Source organism: Protopterus annectens, chromosome 2.part1 (genome assembly GCF_019279795.1).
Source record: "Protopterus annectens isolate FY-2018-M chromosome 2.part1, PAN1.0, whole genome shotgun sequence".
Taxonomy (NCBI): Eukaryota; Metazoa; Chordata; order Ceratodontiformes; family Protopteridae; genus Protopterus; species Protopterus annectens.
In genome coordinates this window covers 514,156,763-514,174,636 of record NC_056729.1, presented here as the reverse complement: position 1 = coordinate 514,174,636, position 17,874 = coordinate 514,156,763, and the positions used below count along the sequence as shown (strand labels likewise).

The window sequence follows — 17,874 nt, the reverse complement described above, 5'->3', positions numbered from 1 at the left end:
TGAATAGAAAGATTATGATAGTGTTTACATGATGGCAACAGGAAGGCGGCTGTAAACCATTGTGTAGCTCTTTTGTGGTTAGGCATGGTAGCTGAATTTAAAATGGTAATGTAAACATATTCCTTTTCTTTTGTATCTTTAGATCATCATGAGATGATGTAGGAGAAGAAACCGTGGCGTCTATCTGACGTCAGTGCAAAAGATGAGATAAAACTAATCTGCAGGGTGTGTTCTATGTTTGTGGATGCTTAAGAGGGTGGGAGCAGCAGTGCCTGACCTTAAAGAGTACAAATTGAAAAAAAAATTATCTATACCTCTGTCACTATATGAAAATGGCAGAACAACTCTTCCAAACCAAATAAAAAAAAAATAACTTTCTCAGAAAGAGTCAAGCTCCAGCTAATGAGTGACTCTACTGGGAACCTTACCCCACACCTCTTACCCCATTTTCTCTACCTCACTCACACCATTTGACCCTCAACCCCTTACCATGAGGTCACAAGATTTCAGACAGATGGGTGTTGAAGGTTATTCAGGAAGGATTGACTTGGCAGTGGGTGGAGTCTCCTCCTCCTGCCTTCAAGAGAATCCCACCACATTCAACAAACCAGGCAGACCAGTTTCCACCAGTGCTTAAAAATAGGGGTCATAGAACCAGTACCTGCAAATCACATGAGTAAAGGTTTTTATCCCAGGATATTTTTGGTACCATGTGAGAGTTTCATAATCCTGCTTCTAGAATACAAGTCTTATAGCAACACTAGATCTCAAAGATGCTCACCATCATAAACCCACTGCTCACAATTTCAGGAAATTTCTAAGGTTTGCTGTATCTGGATCGCATTTTTAGTACTCTGCATTACACTTTGGGCTGTCCACTGCATCTCAAGTGTTTACAAAGTACCTAGCCCCAGTGGTGACTCACTGCAGATTGTAGGGCATCCACATTTTTCCTTATATAGACAACTTGCTTAATTGTTCAGTCTTCTTCCAGATGTTTGGAGTCCCTAACAGAGGTGTTTAACCTGCTGTCTCTCTTGGGATTTCACTTGAACCTAGAAAGGTCTTATAGGTTCATAGGCGGTTACTAGGCCACCTTATACCCTTGTTCCCTTATTGACCAAGTTGTATGGTCTATATTTGCAGCATGAGTCTGTTATCAGCACCAACTGCCCTTATCCAAGAGGGACATAGGTGAGACCCCCGGGGGTAAAGTAACGGTCTCCCATCCAGTTGTCTAAGTTGTACTTAAATAGGGTCATTGAGGAGCTCTTTTACATGAATTGGGAGTTTGTTCCAGAGGAGTGGCAATCTCTGGGAGACATGTCTGTCTCTTCAATATGTCCTGTTAAAGTCACAGGCTAGGTTAAGATCCCTAGAGTCAGTGACTCTTGTCCCATTGAGATGTGTAGCATTTCCATAGGGTAGGGTCTGAGACAGCTCTGTAGCCCAGGCACAAGTCACCTCTCACTCCCTGTCACAACATTTATTTGGGGGGTATCTGATAGATGCACTCAGGAGAAAGACCTTCCTTCCAAAAGAAAAGGTAACAGTTTACCAGCAGCTCTAAGTTTCTCCTCACCAGCTTTCAGGCGCCTGCATGAGAATTTCTCAGGATTTTGGGCTTCATGGCATCCATGATGCTCCTGATACCACTCGTTAGATTACACATGAGAAAAATCCAATGGTACTTAAAATAATTCTTAGTCTCAGCACCTACACCATTTGGACTTTTCAAAATTCCTGTGTTGGGGTTTGTTAGGCGAGAACTGCATTGGTTGAGGGAACATATGTCTGTCAATCCAGGACTCCCTTACTGTCTTCTAATTCCAGTTCATTCTTTTTAGATGAACTCTTTAAGATTATGCTTGGGGTGCAGTTTCCTTGGGACTAAAAGGGTTTGTGGGATTATTCAGGCATGCCAGTGCACAATAAACATCAAGGGAATTCTAGTAGTGATTCATGCTTTGAAAACCCTACACCATCAAGAAGCTCTGGGCCCTATACACAGGGGGTTACAGACAACGCCAAAGTGATGTGATATTTGAATAAACAAGGGAGTACAAACTCATAACCTCTTTGATTGTTGGCAGTGATGGGTTGAGAGTTGGCACATCTGCATTTTCTGACTCTTCAGGCCTCCTACATTCTCTCATAACAAAACATTGTGGCAGACAGACTTGGCAGATCATGGACAGACCCATTCCCTTATTCAAAGATGTTCCTGTATGTTTGTCCACCTTTTCTCATGATTTCCAAGGTAACTGTAAATATTTAGTAAGAATTCCTAAAAAAAAAAAAGCATTATGGTGACTCCATTTTGGTCCAGGCAAAATTGGTTCACCCTTCTTATGCAGTTGGTCAAGAGCAAGTACCACAGGTTTCCTCACAATCTTGATCTACTCATACGGGACAAGGGGAGTTTGATACACCCTAGCATCAATCAACTATAATGGATGGCCTGGATAATTTATTTTTAATACCTTTTAGGCACCTTTTGCTCGAGGATGTGCAACAGGTACTAAAAGAGGCTTGAAAATATGCTACTAGATAGGCTTATGTTGGCAAGTGGAAGGAATTTTCTTATTGGTGCCTTGTAAATCACAGGAGTCCCAAAAGGGAAGTAGCATCACTGGTTTTCAAATATTTGTGTGAGCTGCTTAAAATTGACTCGTTTTAACCTTCCATCAAGGTGTGTCTTGCAGCCATTTCAGCTTGTCTGCCTATGGAGGTTCCTCTTTTCTTTGTTTATGACCAAAGAGTTTCTCAAAGGAGTGTTGCACATGAGACCCCTTTACAAGCAAAGTCCTCCTCCTTGTGATCTCTGTTTTATTCAAGAACAACTGACCTTGGCTCGTTTTAAATTGGCTTTTTAAGTGGACTTGCCAGTTCTTGTACAGTGGACTAGAATGCTTGATCTCCAGCCATCTGGCACATGCTTTTTTGCTCTCTACTGCTAGGAGTTCCCACCCTCAGGAGACATTTCTCTCGTAACACATTCAACATTTTGATCATATCTGTCATGACCTCATCTGAGCTTACTGCTTTCCTTGACTTCATTTTCCTTAGTGCTGCTCTTTTTCTGTGGTGAGCATTTCTTCATCTCTCATTGTAGGTTGTGTATGGAGAAGTACAGCTTTTGAGGGGTTTTCTTCATTCAGAAGCTGCTGTGGAAGTACCCCTTCCTTCTGACTTTGATGCCCTGTAGATTGGTGCTGCTGATATCCCTATGAATAATGTTTGACTAATAACTTTATCATATATTATTTCCTTTCCAAACTATAATTTACTGTAACACTTGATGCATCACTATGTACTAGGTGAAGCCTACAAGTCTTCATATGGTTAAGTCTTTACCATATGCTGTGCTACTCAAACTTTCTTTAATAATATCATCATAAAAATATACACTGGCAAGCACCTCTGTGTGTGTGTGTGTGTGTGTGTGTGTGTGTGTGTGTGTGTGTGTGTGTCTATATATATATATATATATATATATATATATATATTATAAACACTTCATAATCTTGAAATACTGACATGTTGAATTTCAGTATCTCCAGACTATAAAGTCGAAGTTTGAAAATCTCGAATTCGCGGTTATGGCTTTATGCTACATAATGTCCAGGATTGTATGTGGATGGTGTGCAGTGCTGTGTGTGGATTTAGGTGTTATGTCAGGTAAGTGAGTGTTTTGTAAGGGTTTTGGGTGGGAGTTTGAGTGTATTTGAGTGTGCTGGTGTGTGATGTGTGTGTGTGTGTGTGTGTGTATGTGTGTGTGTGTGTGTGTGTGTGTGTGTGTGTGTGTGTGTGTGTGTGTCTGTTTGGTTCATAGGTTCATACTAGGCTATCTGCCCTAGGGCATTTATAAGCCTAGCCAGAGTGTGTGTGGCTTTCACCACCCCTTAGGATGAGAATACTATACCCATTAGTTTGCTGTGCCTCTGTCCAGCAGTGACACAGAGATGATTCCCGGGGTAAACCTACGATCTCCCATCCACTCGTCAAGATTTCTCTTGAACAGAGTCAGTGAGGGCTCTGCCTCACATGGACTGGGATTCTGTTCCATAGTGTAGGGAGTTTCTGGGTGATGAATCTGTCCCTCCAGCACGTCCTGTTTATATCCGTGTTGAGGTTTAAGTCTCTTGCTCTCGTGGCTCTGGTGGATTTGGATTTTTTGAGGTGGAGCATGTCCATTAATTCCGGGTTGGACATGGCCTTGTGTGTCAGGCACAGATCACCTCTGAGCAGATGGTATGCGACTGAATAGAGCTGGAGTTTCTTCAGTAGGGCATCGTATGACATATGTTTGAGCCCCTTTATCCTTTTGGTGAGGAACTTTTGGGGTCTTACAACTGCTGCAGGTGTCGGGTAAGGTACATTCCGAATGGGGCGTTGTACTCAATCATTGGTCTGATAAGTGAAGAGTACAGGGGTACAATGACCTCTCCTGATCTGGATGTGAATCCCTTCATGATCAGGTGGGCAATGTAGAAGGTCTTCCTAACCACTTTGGCAATGTGAGTGTCAAAAGAGAGGTTACTGTCAACTTGGGTCCCCAGGTCCCTGATAACTTCTTCCGTGTTTAATGGATTACCACCTATGTGGTAATTAGGGGTTACCTTGTTTTTCCCAAAGGGTATGACTATACATTTTTTGGCATTTAGCTTAAGGCCATGGCTCTGGCACCAGTTATCCATTTCTATGAGACCTCTCTGGAGGATGTCTGTGTCTGATGGAGTGACAATTATGGTGCCCAGTTTGCAGTCATCTGCAGATTTTGTCAGCCACAATCCCCCTATGTTTGCCTGCACTTCAGAAAAATAAATGCCGAACAAGAGGGGGCCCAGGACTGAGCCCTGTGGGACACCACTCGTGACCGGCTTAGAGTCTGACATGGCACCAGCAACTCTAACCCTGTGTGTTCTGTCCTTGAGCCAGTTTGCAACCCATCTTGTGACGTATGGGTTTACATCTAAGCTGGTGAGCTTTTCTATGATGCCAGTGGGGTATTGTGTCAACGCTTTTGCTAGGTCAAGGTAGGCTGTGTGAACTGCCTTACCCTCATCAATGGCCTTAGTGACTGTTTCGAAAAAGTCGACCAAGTTCAAGAGGCAGGATCTGCCCTTGACAAAGCCAAATTGGGTAGGATCCAGTGTCTGTAGGTCCCCAATGTCTTTATTTATGAGTTCCATTATGATCCTCTCCATAGCTTTGCAGACAAGGCTCGTCAAGCTTATGGGGCGGTAATTTCCAGGGTCCGTAGAAGCACCGCCTTTCTGGAGTGGGACCACAGTTGCCGTACGCCATTCTTTGGGTACGTATCCTGTAGTAAGGCTAAGATTAAACAGCAGCCTTATGTGTGGGTTTAGTTCCTCATTGAGTTTGTGTAGCACACAGCCGGGGACACCGTCCGGTTCCATTGATGCTGTGTTTTTTGCTTTAGAGAGAGCAGCTCTCACCTAGGCATCTGAGATGTTTGGGAGGCTAGACTCTGGTGGGATAGATATTTCTCCTTTTGGGGGGGGAGGGAGGGGAGAAATTTGCACTGAACCTGTCTGCCAGTATGTTGGCAATGTTTGCTTTTGTTCACTGTTTGTGCGATTTTGGAGTTAGTATATGTAAGTAGAGGGGGTGTAGAGGGTGCAGGGCGGCTTGCCCCATTGCTTATTTATGTTGTAGTTTTGTGTATGTGTGTTGTTTTGTTTGTTTATGTTGTGATGTGGGTGTTGTGGTATATGTGTGGTCTGATGTGTGCTGTGTTTTAGGTGTTTTGAATTTTGCGGTTTTGAGCTTCGCGGTTTTGGTGTTTCGATGTTTTGTGGATTCAATTTCATGGTCTTGAAAAACTGAAATTGAAGATTTCAGTGTTTCGAGATGAAGTGAATCCATATATATATATATATATATATATATATATATATATATATATATATGTGTGTGTGTGTGTGTGTCTATATATGTATGTATGTGTATGTATATATATATATATATATATATATATATATATATATATGTATATATATATATATATGTGTGTGTGTGTGTATATATAGGTGTGAATGGTCATATGGTCATAAGACTTGTTCTTGGAATATCTGTAAAAATAAATCTATGAAATGAAATTGCTTACCCCATCCATAGGCCATACTCAGCCTTTCATGTTTGTCCACTGAATAAACCTTTCAGTTAACGTACAATGCATGTACCCTTACCTTTCCCCAAGTTATACAATCAAGTAATACTTTCCAGTCTACCCCACAGTTTTGTCCTAGGAATTGTGTTTAAACAAAAAACTCCAAAGACTAATTAGATCTCCCCTCTAATTTATCCTCTGTTTTTGTAGTAGCATTTACATTTCTCACTTTAACAACCTGTATGTTTTTTTGACTTGTAATTGGACTACTCTAGTAGGGCAAGTCTGTATTCTCAATTGCTTCAACAGAACTATCAAATGTAAGCACCTTTCAGCTTCAAAACACCTATACAGTAACCAGGAGTGACAGATTGTGTGTATCCCTCCCTTCCTCCCTCCCTCCTTCCTTCCCTTTCTCTCTCTCTCTCTGTCTGTCCCCCCTCTCTCTATCTCTGTCTGTCCCCCCTCTCTTTTTCTTTTTTCAATTCCTTTATCACTTGTATAAAATGCAAACAGTGTTTCGGTGACTGCATTGAAATAGTTGTGTTTAAAAAATACAAGTCAGAGAGCCATTGATAACTTTCTACTTCGTTGTCACAACTGCCATAGTGCCCCCACCCCCTTTTTTTGTTTTAATCAGTATTGGTCTTGGTTTGCCATATTTAATCTCTGAGTCTGGTAACAGCAGGTGTTGCAGGAGTGCTATCCCCAGTAACTGCTTTGCAAACTTGGACCATGCTGCCATCTTGATTTTCATGTATTTCATTAAATCCGTATTTTCCGTCTCCTTTCCAAACACCGTATGGTCTCAGAATTGTTTTTTTTCCTTGTCTTATCCTTCCTTCCACTTAAGTGCTCCTTAATATGTTAAATTTCCTCTCCCTTACCGTATCCCAAAGTCACACGTTTGCTGTGTAACAGACTAAATGGCAGCCTGTTAGTCATGCAGAAAATGTACCTCTGAACCACTCCCTGATGTTTCATATATACTGCATAAGCAATGGATTATTTTTGATTTCATTTATTCTGTTAAGTGATACAGTATGTGTTTGCAGCATTTTTGTCTTGGGCATTATTCCTAGTGGTAATCAAGACAGTCAGTGAAATAGTGCAACTAAATTTCAATAACATACACACAGAATTATCTTAGCAGACATTTCATGAAAACTCCTAACTCATTTACAAATAGCAGAATAGCTAGTGATATGCACAGCATAACCAGCAACCTACTCACTGCTTATCTTCTTATGTGTGAGAAGGGCAAAAACTAGAGCAAAGCATTAAAAGATGTAGCTTGCATGGCATACTTTATGATTTGTTAAACTCTTTTGTGAGGGAGCATATGTCTCAGTCCCTTAGTGCGATAATTTTGGACAAAGGCCCAAAAATAGGGACATTTTTTTAATACTGCTGTTATAAACTGAAATGTTGATGGAATAGTAGTTTTGCACCAGGCATGCATTTTCTGAGCGGTGTAAAGTCTGAAACACAAATGTCTGTAATTATTTAGTGACTTCAGTCCTCAGTGATTTGCCAGGAACTGCAAATTTTATGAGGAACAGACTGAAAATATGAGGCGAAAATCTTGACAGTTGAGAGGTATGTGAGGTAGAATTAGTTACGTGGGAGAACTGTTTTTCAGGTATCCCTAATGAGCAGTTCTTTTTTTTTTACACTTAGATTGAATTCTACAGAATATGGGGAGTTACGTGAAAAGCTCCATGCACCTATCCGAAATGCTGCAAATGTTGTGATCCATCAAACACTCAGTGACATGTTTTTGGAGACATTTAAATCACAGGTTGAAATGAACCAAAGATATTTACTACCTAGCAATCAGGTAAGAAGCTTTGCATACCAGTATTAATGATGTACATCTCTTTTCTCCAGGGAAAATTTGTCTTCAGTCCAGTCTAGTTACTGCCATCTGTAGTAAAAAAAAAAAAAGCAAGCAGATTTTTATTTTTAAGTTATGTACTGTACACATCTGTTGTAATTCTCTGTACTTTGTACAGTGCTTAGTTAACCAACCACTAATTTTGAGTTTTATCTGAAACAGAAAGAAATAGTATGTGAATGAATAATGAAGTGTCTACCTGATGACAAAGACATTTGCATTGCCAGTGACCTAGGTAGCCGCTTCGATGCTGGATAGCCTAATAGGGAAGAGATGACCACCTGCCTTCCTTTGAGGGTCAGGGGTTTTGTCTGCTAAGTGCCAGTAGTGCCAGGCAGTCCTCCATGGAGGCTGGACCTGTTTGCAGCAAACATACAACAGAAGGAGTACAAAAAAAAAAAAAAAACAACCACAGTGAGGTGCACACATGGAAGCAAGCACCCAGTTCCTATGTTAGTGTCCACAGACATTGGGGTGCAGGTGGCAGTAGGGAGATAAAAAATAACATACATTGACAGTTTTTGGTGTCCCTTTTACCCCCAGATGGCACAAGTAAGGTAGACAGCAATGAAGTGGACCCCAACAACCTTAGGTTAGTAAGAGGGGAGCATCAAAAATGTGAATACTGTTTGGGTTCCTTCTTTGTGTTGTGTTTTTTCTTTTTCTTTTCATTCTGTTTCTACCAGATTTTCATATTTTTAAATCTTCTAAAAATTAAACAGCAAAAACTTGCTGCAATGCACAAACTGACAACGGCTACTATCCAGGAAAATTTTTATTCTCATTGTTAAGCACTTTTGTTCCTGTACATGGAGCAACTTCAGAACAGAACAATGAAAAACACTATAAAATTACATTAAAAATACCATTTAAAAAAAATCATATGATTAAAATTTTACCAGTACTAGAAACATTACATTTAAACACTCAATCAATTAATTAAGACTGAAAAGGCATCAATCAAGCACTATACTATTTTAATTTCAAGACAGAATTATCTAACCTTAAATGCCATTCTAACTCACGTTTCTCCAAATGTTCTTCTATAATTCCCCAGGAATCTCTGCGAACCTGCTCTATAACTAAAAAACAAAAACTATGCATGGTTTCTTTTTCCATATGCTTAAACAGTGCATTTGTAGATTTACAATTAAAAATATCAGATAAATGTTCGTAGATGCTCTCTAAGTTTCCGAGAAGTCTTTCTAGCGTAAAATGCCAGACAGTGTTTGCATTGAGCCAAATGTACCACCATTGATGATTTACATGAATGCCTTCTGTTAAATTCCTATATTACATTCCTAATCTGGAAACTGTCTTTTATGTTTATGTAAGTGCGTTGGGGCCAACACCCATGTTTAAGTATACCCTTACTTTTCATAAAGATATTATTCTTACCACCTGAAGTGTTACCATTCTCTGGATAATTCTTAAAAGATTTTGCCTTCCTATAAACTATACTGGACTTTTCACCCACTTTTTCCAATATAGTCCTGTCCCCCAAAAGTAAGGTCCAATTCTTGAATAAAATATTCAGAATACCCCTACTGTCAACAGTAAAATCAGTAGTAAAAGATCTTTGTTCTTCCTTGGGACTGGTCAGTGTCATGTAAAATTAACTGGTCAGTATTTTCATATCTACTTGCATCAATAAGAAGCTTATAAAACCTATTTAATCTTTTCCTTAATACTTCCTCCTTGATATTCCTTACAAATTCAGCTGGATGTCCTCTTTTATGGAACATTCCAGCCAAAATTTCTCATTCATAATTAAACATGCCGATATCAGAAACCATTCTTGCCAGCCTAGCTGGCCTTTCATTACTGCCGTCTTTTGATGTTTTTGATGCATACTTTTATAATGTAGAAAGGAATTCAACAAGCATCAATAATAAGAACATCATAGTAACATCAATAGTAAGAAAGTATGTGCCCCCATTTTTGCTAATTTTGTAATGAGTTATTAGGAACAACATTTTATTTTGAATAGTCCATTTAAGGAGTCCTGTTCCCTTTGTATGAGATTTTCAGATGATATATTTATTTTATGAAATAATTTCCATACTAAGTTACAAGAATTCATTGAATACATTAATATGGGAGAATTTTTGAAATTTACATATACTACCGATAAGGATAAAATTACATAATTGGATGTTGAGTTAAGAAAAGACTATGATAAATAGAAATATTGGTCTAACATACATCTGAAACCAACATTCTCAAATTCCTTTCTACATTTTAAAAGTATGCATGTTAAATATCAAAAGAAGGCAGTAGTGAAAGGCCAGCTAGTGTGGCTGGCAAGAATGGTTTCTGATATTGGTGTGTTTAATGATAAATGTTCCATAAAAGAGGATATCTAGCTGAATTTGTAAGGAATATCAGGGTGGAAGTATTAAGAAAAGATTGAATGAGTTTTATAAGCCCCTTATTGATGCAAGTAAAATACTGACCAGTTAATTTTACCTGACACTGACCAGCTAATGTTGGAGGTCCCATGGAAGAACAAAGGTGATAGATCTAAAAGGTCTTTTTATTACTAGTTTTACTGTTGGCAGTGGGAGTATTTTGAATCTTTTATATAAGAATTGCACCTTATTTTTGGGAGACAAGACTATTGGAAAAAGTGGGTGAAAAGCCCAGTTTAGTTTGTAGGAAGGCAAAATCTTTTAAGAATAATCCAGAGAATGTTAACAGTTCAGGAGGTAGGAATAATGTCTTTATGAAAAGTAAGAGTATGTTTTAAATGTGGATGTTGCCCCCAAGGCACTTGTATAAGTGTAAAAGATAGTTTCCTGATTAGGAATATAATATATGAACTTAATAGAAGGTATTCTTTAACTCCACAATGGTGTATATTTCGCTCAATGCAAACAGCGGCTGACATTTTATGTTGGAAAAACTTCTCAGAAACCTAGAGAGCGCATCTGTGATCATTTGTTTGATACTCGTAAATGTTGTTGTTTGTCTTTTCAGCTTTTTCCTGGTTAGGGGTCGCCACAGCGGAACTCCGGTCCGCTAATGATTGACAGTAGATTTTTATGGTGCCGAGTTGCCAGCCCGACGCCCAACCTTCAGCGAAGGCACGCCCATTCACGCATGTCTTTTGGGGGCCACTCAACCGCGGGGGGGACATGCAGACTCCACATAAATGTAAATCTACAAATGCACTATTTAAGCATGTGGAAAAAGAAAGGATGCATAGTTTTTGTTTTTTGGTAATAGAGCAGGTTTGTAGAGATTCCTGGGGAGCTATTATAGAAGAACATTTGGAGAAACGTGCGTTAGAATGGCAGTTAAGGTTAGATGTCATGAGTAACCTGGGACTCAATGATTCTTGCTCCATTAATTCTGTCTTGAGATTAAAATATAATGCTTGATTGATGCCTTTTAGGTCTTAATTATTTGATTGCATTTAATTGTAATGAATTTTAATTATGTGATTTTTGAACTGGTATTTTTAATGTAATTTTATAGAGTTTTTCATTATTCTGAAGAAGTTCTATGTAGAGGAACAAAAGCACTTAACAAATGGAATAAAAGTTTTTTCCTGGATAATAGCTGTTGTCAGTTTGGGCATTGTAGCAAGTTTTTGGTGTTTTAACTCGCTTGTGGTTCCTGGTTTAGTAATGTTCTAAAACTCTCATAGATTTCTGTACCCTTTCACGGACAAGAAATGCATACCAGTGTGAAATTGTGTGACCTCTCCTTCCATTATAAACCACTTTAATGGATAAAGTTTGTCCTTGAATGGATTGCAGCGGCTTGATTACAAGGGATTTCTTACAGTTTTTATCACCAAGGGCATAATGCTCACTCTTTTAGTGGTTGTACACCTTTTGTTTTGATGTTACTTAATATTAATTATTTTAATACAGTAGTATGGAGAGTGACAATGTTTTTCCAGTTGTAAAATATGTATATATTTCAATTATTTTACTGTTGGCAGAATAACCATTTTGCCAGTCTGTTTCACTAAGTCAAGCACAATCACTTGAAAGCAATCCTTTATAACAGATGAATAATGGAATACAGCAGTGTGATGTTTGTAATGTTTTTGCAAAAAAAAAACAAAAAACAGAGGTAGTCCTATCCCATGCATAGCTGCGAAGTGAGGATTAATATACTGTAAATGATAAATACAAGAACACCTTGCTATTTAACCTATTTTAGTGCTAAGAAATAGTCAATGTGTAGTAGTTCTGTAAACACTCTTCAATTACAGCTGTATAGTAATGACATGTTTAACAGTCTGCTGTTTATTTGCAATGCTTTTTTTTTCACAACAGCTTCTTTTATTAATCAAAACCAGGATGGCAAGCAAAGAATGCATTTGCAGACGAACATGTTTACATAAATGCAATAAATGCACTTGGCCAATTTTGTATTAAAACGGCCCTACTTTACCCCCATCTGTCAGCTGAATATCGCACTGTTGGCTATTTAATGTTTAATGTGAAATTCTTTATGTAGGTCCCTGCCCTGTAGACTTCGCTCAGTCTTGTAATTTCCCAGCATCTGTTCTGTAAGGACCTGCTGTAAGGAAGCAACTATCCCATTCGTCTGTGTAACCTTTTACCCAATATGCTAGGCAGAGTCCATCATTATGCCCCACTAAATGCCTATGTCAATATGACCATTCTCACGTAACACTGCACCACCGAGCCATAGTCCTTTTATTACCCTTGGAAGCAGTTTTTCAACATTTTGTTTTTCAAAAAAAAAGCCTTCATAGATTTTTCTTTAAAAAAAAAAAGCCTTCATAGATTTTGTTTCTGTCACTGTTGCAGTAGTCTTTTTACTCTTGGGATATCCTGCTGAAGATAGTGTAACATCTAGCAAGTATACAAAAGCCTTTGCATCTTCCCAGCATCCTACATCAGACACACATCCTATGCACGTACGGACACCTAATTCTCAGAACTTCTTTGCCATTAGTCTGAATGCAATTTCTGAATTTAGTCTGTACTCCATCTGCCGAGCTGGTTCTTTTACTGAACCCATTGCAGATATATGCCTTTCATTTCCTTTCCTTGTCCTTGTAGTTAATTTTCATGTCATCCAGGAAGAGGAATTCTGAGTGTGGGAGGCAGATTCCCCAACGACGACAGACACAAGAAGTTCCTTTTTTGTTTGGGTGCTATGCCCAACCATACTCTATCTGTCAGGCATTTGTCCTTAAAGTCACTCCACAGCTGTTTGTCTTCCCTTTGTATTTATCTGAAAAAACATCTGAAGTTATTGACTGCTTAGGGCACTTGCCTCTTCTGAGTCCTCCCTAGAGCCCACCGTGGAGAACCCCTCTCAAAAGAGGACCTGGAAGAGGAAGCAACTTGGACTCCCCTAGAGAGTCTCTCATGGAGGACATGGATTTCGAGGAGGGAGATGGGTCCCCCAGACTTCCATCTGAGAAAGTGTCCTTTGGGGACATCCTTGAGATCCTAAAGCAAAGAGGTGGTTGATCTCCCCCCTCTGCATCTTCAGAGGAATCAGCATTCCTGAAGGCCTTCGAGATGGGCCCATCTTCTACCTGGGTGTCGTCGCCCCCTCCCCCACCAACGAGCTCGTAGAACTTATTGCCAGGAGGGTGTGGAAGAAATCGGACACAGTGGAACCACTTCCCAGAAAGGTGGACAAATTTCTTAGTCCCCTAAAAGATAAAAGTTTCAGGAGTAAGGGCGTCCCTGTTGATGCCATTGTGGTGACTTCAGCTACTAAGAAGGAGCTCGCAGAAAAGAGCTCCGTGGTCCATTCCCCGAACAAGGAGTCTCGGGCAGTTGACAGTTTTGGAAAGTGCATCTTTGCCTTGGTGACATTTGGACAGAGAGTGACCACTTACATGGCACATTTTACCCGGCTGCAAAGGGATTTGGTCTCGGAACTCTCCCCTTTCCTTTCAGAGTTACTGCCGCTGAAGAGTTTCAAGTTGATCTCTCTGAAGCTTTCTACTCCACACTCATCAAAGCATTAGCCAGGGAAGTTGATATCCAATGCAACGGATGCCACCTCTCAAGCAGCGGGCACAGGCATTGCCATTAGACGGCATGCATGGCCTCGCCTTTGTGGGTTTGCAGAACCTTTTAAGGATTCTTTTACTAACGCCCCCTTTGAGTCAACCTTGTTTGGCCCATCTATCAAAGAGACATTGACCAGCAGCGAGCAAGAGGGGAAGACTCTGACCGCAGTTGGGATAAAGTTTTCTACTCCCCAATGATGTTCTAAGAATCAGAGGGGTAGTAAGAAACTTTGGTTCTGCAGGACTCAGTCCCCCTTCCAGGATGTTTCACAGGAATCCTCTTCTACCGGCTGGGGTAGGGGATTCAATGGCAAACACAGCTTTAGAGGCAGAGGAGGTCCACAGAACCAGGGCTCCCAGGAACCCTTCTCAGAGACACTCAGCGCGCTCCTGAGGTGCTGCCTGGCTGTTCTGCCCTGGAGGCAGTCTGATGATGACTCTCCCTTCACCCACTAGCCTTGACAAGTATCACCTCAGATCAGTGGGTGTTGAAGATCATTTCCAGGGGTTATTTTGTACCCTTTTCTCAGCCCCCCATTTCAAAATTTCTCCCAGACATTCCACCCCACCAGAGTTGGCCCATCTCGAGGTCCATGACCTCCTTCAAAAAAGGGCCATCCAAGAGGTCCCCACAGGGCAATGAGGATCCGGAACTTGCTTTTGCTTCTTTTAGTGCCAGAAAATACTGGGGACCTGCCTCTCATTTTGGACCTCAGCGAACTGAATCTGTCAGTCATGAAGTCCAAGTTCTGGATGGTCACTATGCAGTCAATTTTGCCTCTTCTGCTCAAGGACGATTGGATCTCAGGGATGCGTACTGTCATATCAAAATTGGCAGATGATCCAGGAGATACCTGCACTTTTGGTTAGGGGCCAGTCCCTACCAGTTCAGAGCCCTGCCCTTTAGACTCACCACAGCCCACCTGGGTGTTTGCCAAATGCATGGCAGTGGTAGCTCATCTCTGGCTGCAATGATTCCAGGTCTTTCCATTCTTGGACGACTGGCTCCTCATGGCCCCCACAAGACATCAACTGTCTATGGCCTCCAGCTATACTCTTCACCTCTTCCATGATCTGGGCATCACAGTCAACTTCACAAAGTCAAATCTTTCACCATGTCAGAACCTGGAATTTATCGGAGTTCTTCAAGACACTGTGTCAGAGACTGCAGCACTCCCTCCCTGCAGGGTTCAAATCATATGGGACTAGGTCCATCAGTTGCTGACTCTTGATCATCACACACCCCCACTTAATTTTTCAGGCGCTAGACTCAATGGCAGCTGCCATCCAGCTAGTGCCTCTTGCCAGATAGCACATGCGGGTCCTGCAGTGGACCCTGGTGGGTTCAGTGGATGGCTCAGGTTCACCCCCTTATCCATGAATATCAGGATTTTTCATGTGTGAAAAAACCATCTTGCTTGGTGGCTTCAGACTCAGGATCTATTCCTAGGCAGGCCGTTTTGTCTTCCTCAACCCAAGGCCACTGTGACCACGGATGCCTCCCTGTTGGGGTGGGGGGGCATTTTCCGGGAAGGACAGTTCAAGGCATATGGTCCCCTGTAGATACCAAATTGCACATAAATGTCCTGAAGATGAAAGCAGTCTTTCTAATTTTGCAAGCCTTTCAGGAGTGTTTCCCTCTTGGGATTATAGCAGTTCAGACAGACAACATGACGGTGGTCTGGTACATCAACAAGCAAGGGGGGACATGGTCTTATCCCCTGTGAAAAGAGGCCATGAGAGAGTGGGAATGGGCAATGTCTTCCAGGTGCTTTCTTATTGCAACACACATACCCGGCAGTTCCAATGTGTTATCTGATAAACTCAGCAGGTCTATCCCTGAATCCATCAGTGGCACATCAGATAGTTGACCGTTGGGGTCTTTCTTGCTGTGATCTGTTTGCCTCCCCTCTAAACTACAAATGCAGCAATTACTTTGCCCAGATCCCCCCCCCCCCCTGCAGAGAAGTCTCCCAGGGACACTCTGATTCACGATTCACCGTCGGGACTCCAGTATGCTTACCCTCCAACTCCCCTCAATCCCAAAGTTCTGCAGAAAGCCAGTCACCTGAAAACTCCTCTCATCCTCATTGCCCCCTTTTGGTCTTGACAGCCGTGGTTCTTGCTGCTTTGGTTTCATCTGAAGTATCCTCCTTGGATATTGGATCTCATTTCGGATCTCATTTCCCACCCTTGGGGACTTCCTGTACCCAATCTTTAGTCTCTTCATCTAACCGCATGGTTCCTCCAATTCCAGTGTTCCTTTCCCAGTCCAGACTTTCTTCTCTAGTGAAGAATATTATCTTACCCTCTCAAAAACCATCTATTAAAAGATATATTCTAGCAAGTGGAAAAGGTTCTCAATTTGGCCCAGACAGTGAAACCTAGACCCCTTTTCAGCCCCTATTCCTGACATTCTGTTGTTTTTGGCTTCTCTTTTTCAGGAAGGGGCTAGTTTCTCCATGATTAAATTCCATTTGCCGGCAATCTCGAATTTTCATTTGAACGAGAGTCCCATCTTTTCTTCCAGACTCTATAAGGCTTTTCTCAAAGGGGTAGTTTTCCTTAGACCTCCTATCAAAGATCCTCCCCTACATGGAATCTCACTTTGGTGTTGCAGTCTGACACAAAAGCCCTTCAAGCCCCCGCTGCATTGTGTGATCTCAAATTCCAATCCTGGAAGACAGTATTATTGGTGGCTATTACTTCGGCTAAGAGAGTTTCCGAGCTGCAAGCTTTTAACATCAAGCCTCCTTGTATGATCTTCCATAAGGATGGAGTATCTCTCAGAACTAATCCTTCATTCATTCCCAGGATAGCATCGGAGGCCAACCATAACCAGTCTATTCGGCTTCCTGTATTCTTCCCCATTACTCTGACAAAGGGGAATATATGTTGCATTGTTTGGATGTCCATAGAGAATTTTGTGTTTTTATCTCAAGAGGACTGAAGAATTTTGAAAGTGGGATCAGCTGTTTGTAGCCTACCAAGGTATTGATTTCCCGTTGGATTGCCAGCTGTATTTTCTTTATTTATGACAGCAAGCACATCAATCTTTCCAAACCAGTTAAAGCTCACTCTATTAGGTCTGTGACTACTACTTCTGCATTTTTGGCTAAACTTTTATTGGATGAGATATGCGCTGCTGCTACTTGGTCTGATCCTCACACCTTTGTTAAACATTATAATGACAGGTTCAGTGAAAATTTCTCCCCTCCCTCCCCCCCAAAAGGAGAAATATCTATCCCAGCAGAGTGTAGCCTCTCAATCATCTCAAATGCCCAGGTGAGAGCTGCTCTCTCTAAAGCTAAAAACACAGCATCAATGGGACCGGATGGTGTCCCCGGCTGTGTGCCACACAAACTCAATGAGGAACTAAACCCACACATAAGGCTGCTGTTTAATCTTAGCCTTACCACAGGATACGTACCCAAAGAGTGGCGTACGGCAACTGTGGTCTCACTCCACAAAGGCGGTGCTTCTACGGACCCTGGTAATTACCGCCCCATAAGCTTAACAAGCCTGGTCTGCAAAGCTATGGAGAGGATCATAATGGAACTCATAAATAAAGACATAGGGGACCTACAGACATTGGATCCTACCCAATTCGGCTTTGTCAAGGGCAGATCATGCCTCTTGAACTTGGTCGACTTTTGAAACAGTCACCAAGGCCATTGATGAGGTAAGGCAGTTCACACAGCCTACCTTGACCTTGCAAAAGCTTTCACACAATACCCCACTCGGGTATCATAGAAGAGCTCAGCAGCTGACATGTAAACCCATATGTCACAAGATGGGTTGCAAACTGGATCAAGGAGAGAA

At 41.3% G+C, this 17,874-nt stretch overlaps 1 protein-coding gene across 2 annotated transcripts in view; it reads left to right on the top strand.

Moving 5' to 3' along the window:
- The window catches only part of TMEM129 (transmembrane protein 129, E3 ubiquitin ligase), a 240,818-nt gene that overhangs the window by 185,888 nt on the left and 37,056 nt on the right, over nt 1-17,874 (top strand). The window contains exon 3 of one of the 2 annotated variants that reach the window (XM_044062304.1): nt 7,817-7,976. The exons of the other annotated variant lie outside the window; for it this stretch is intronic. Coding sequence (XP_043918239.1) covers nt 7,817-7,976 — 160 coding nt within the window. The remainder of the gene's footprint in view (nt 1-7,816; nt 7,977-17,874) is intronic. 2 annotated transcript variants of the gene reach the window in all.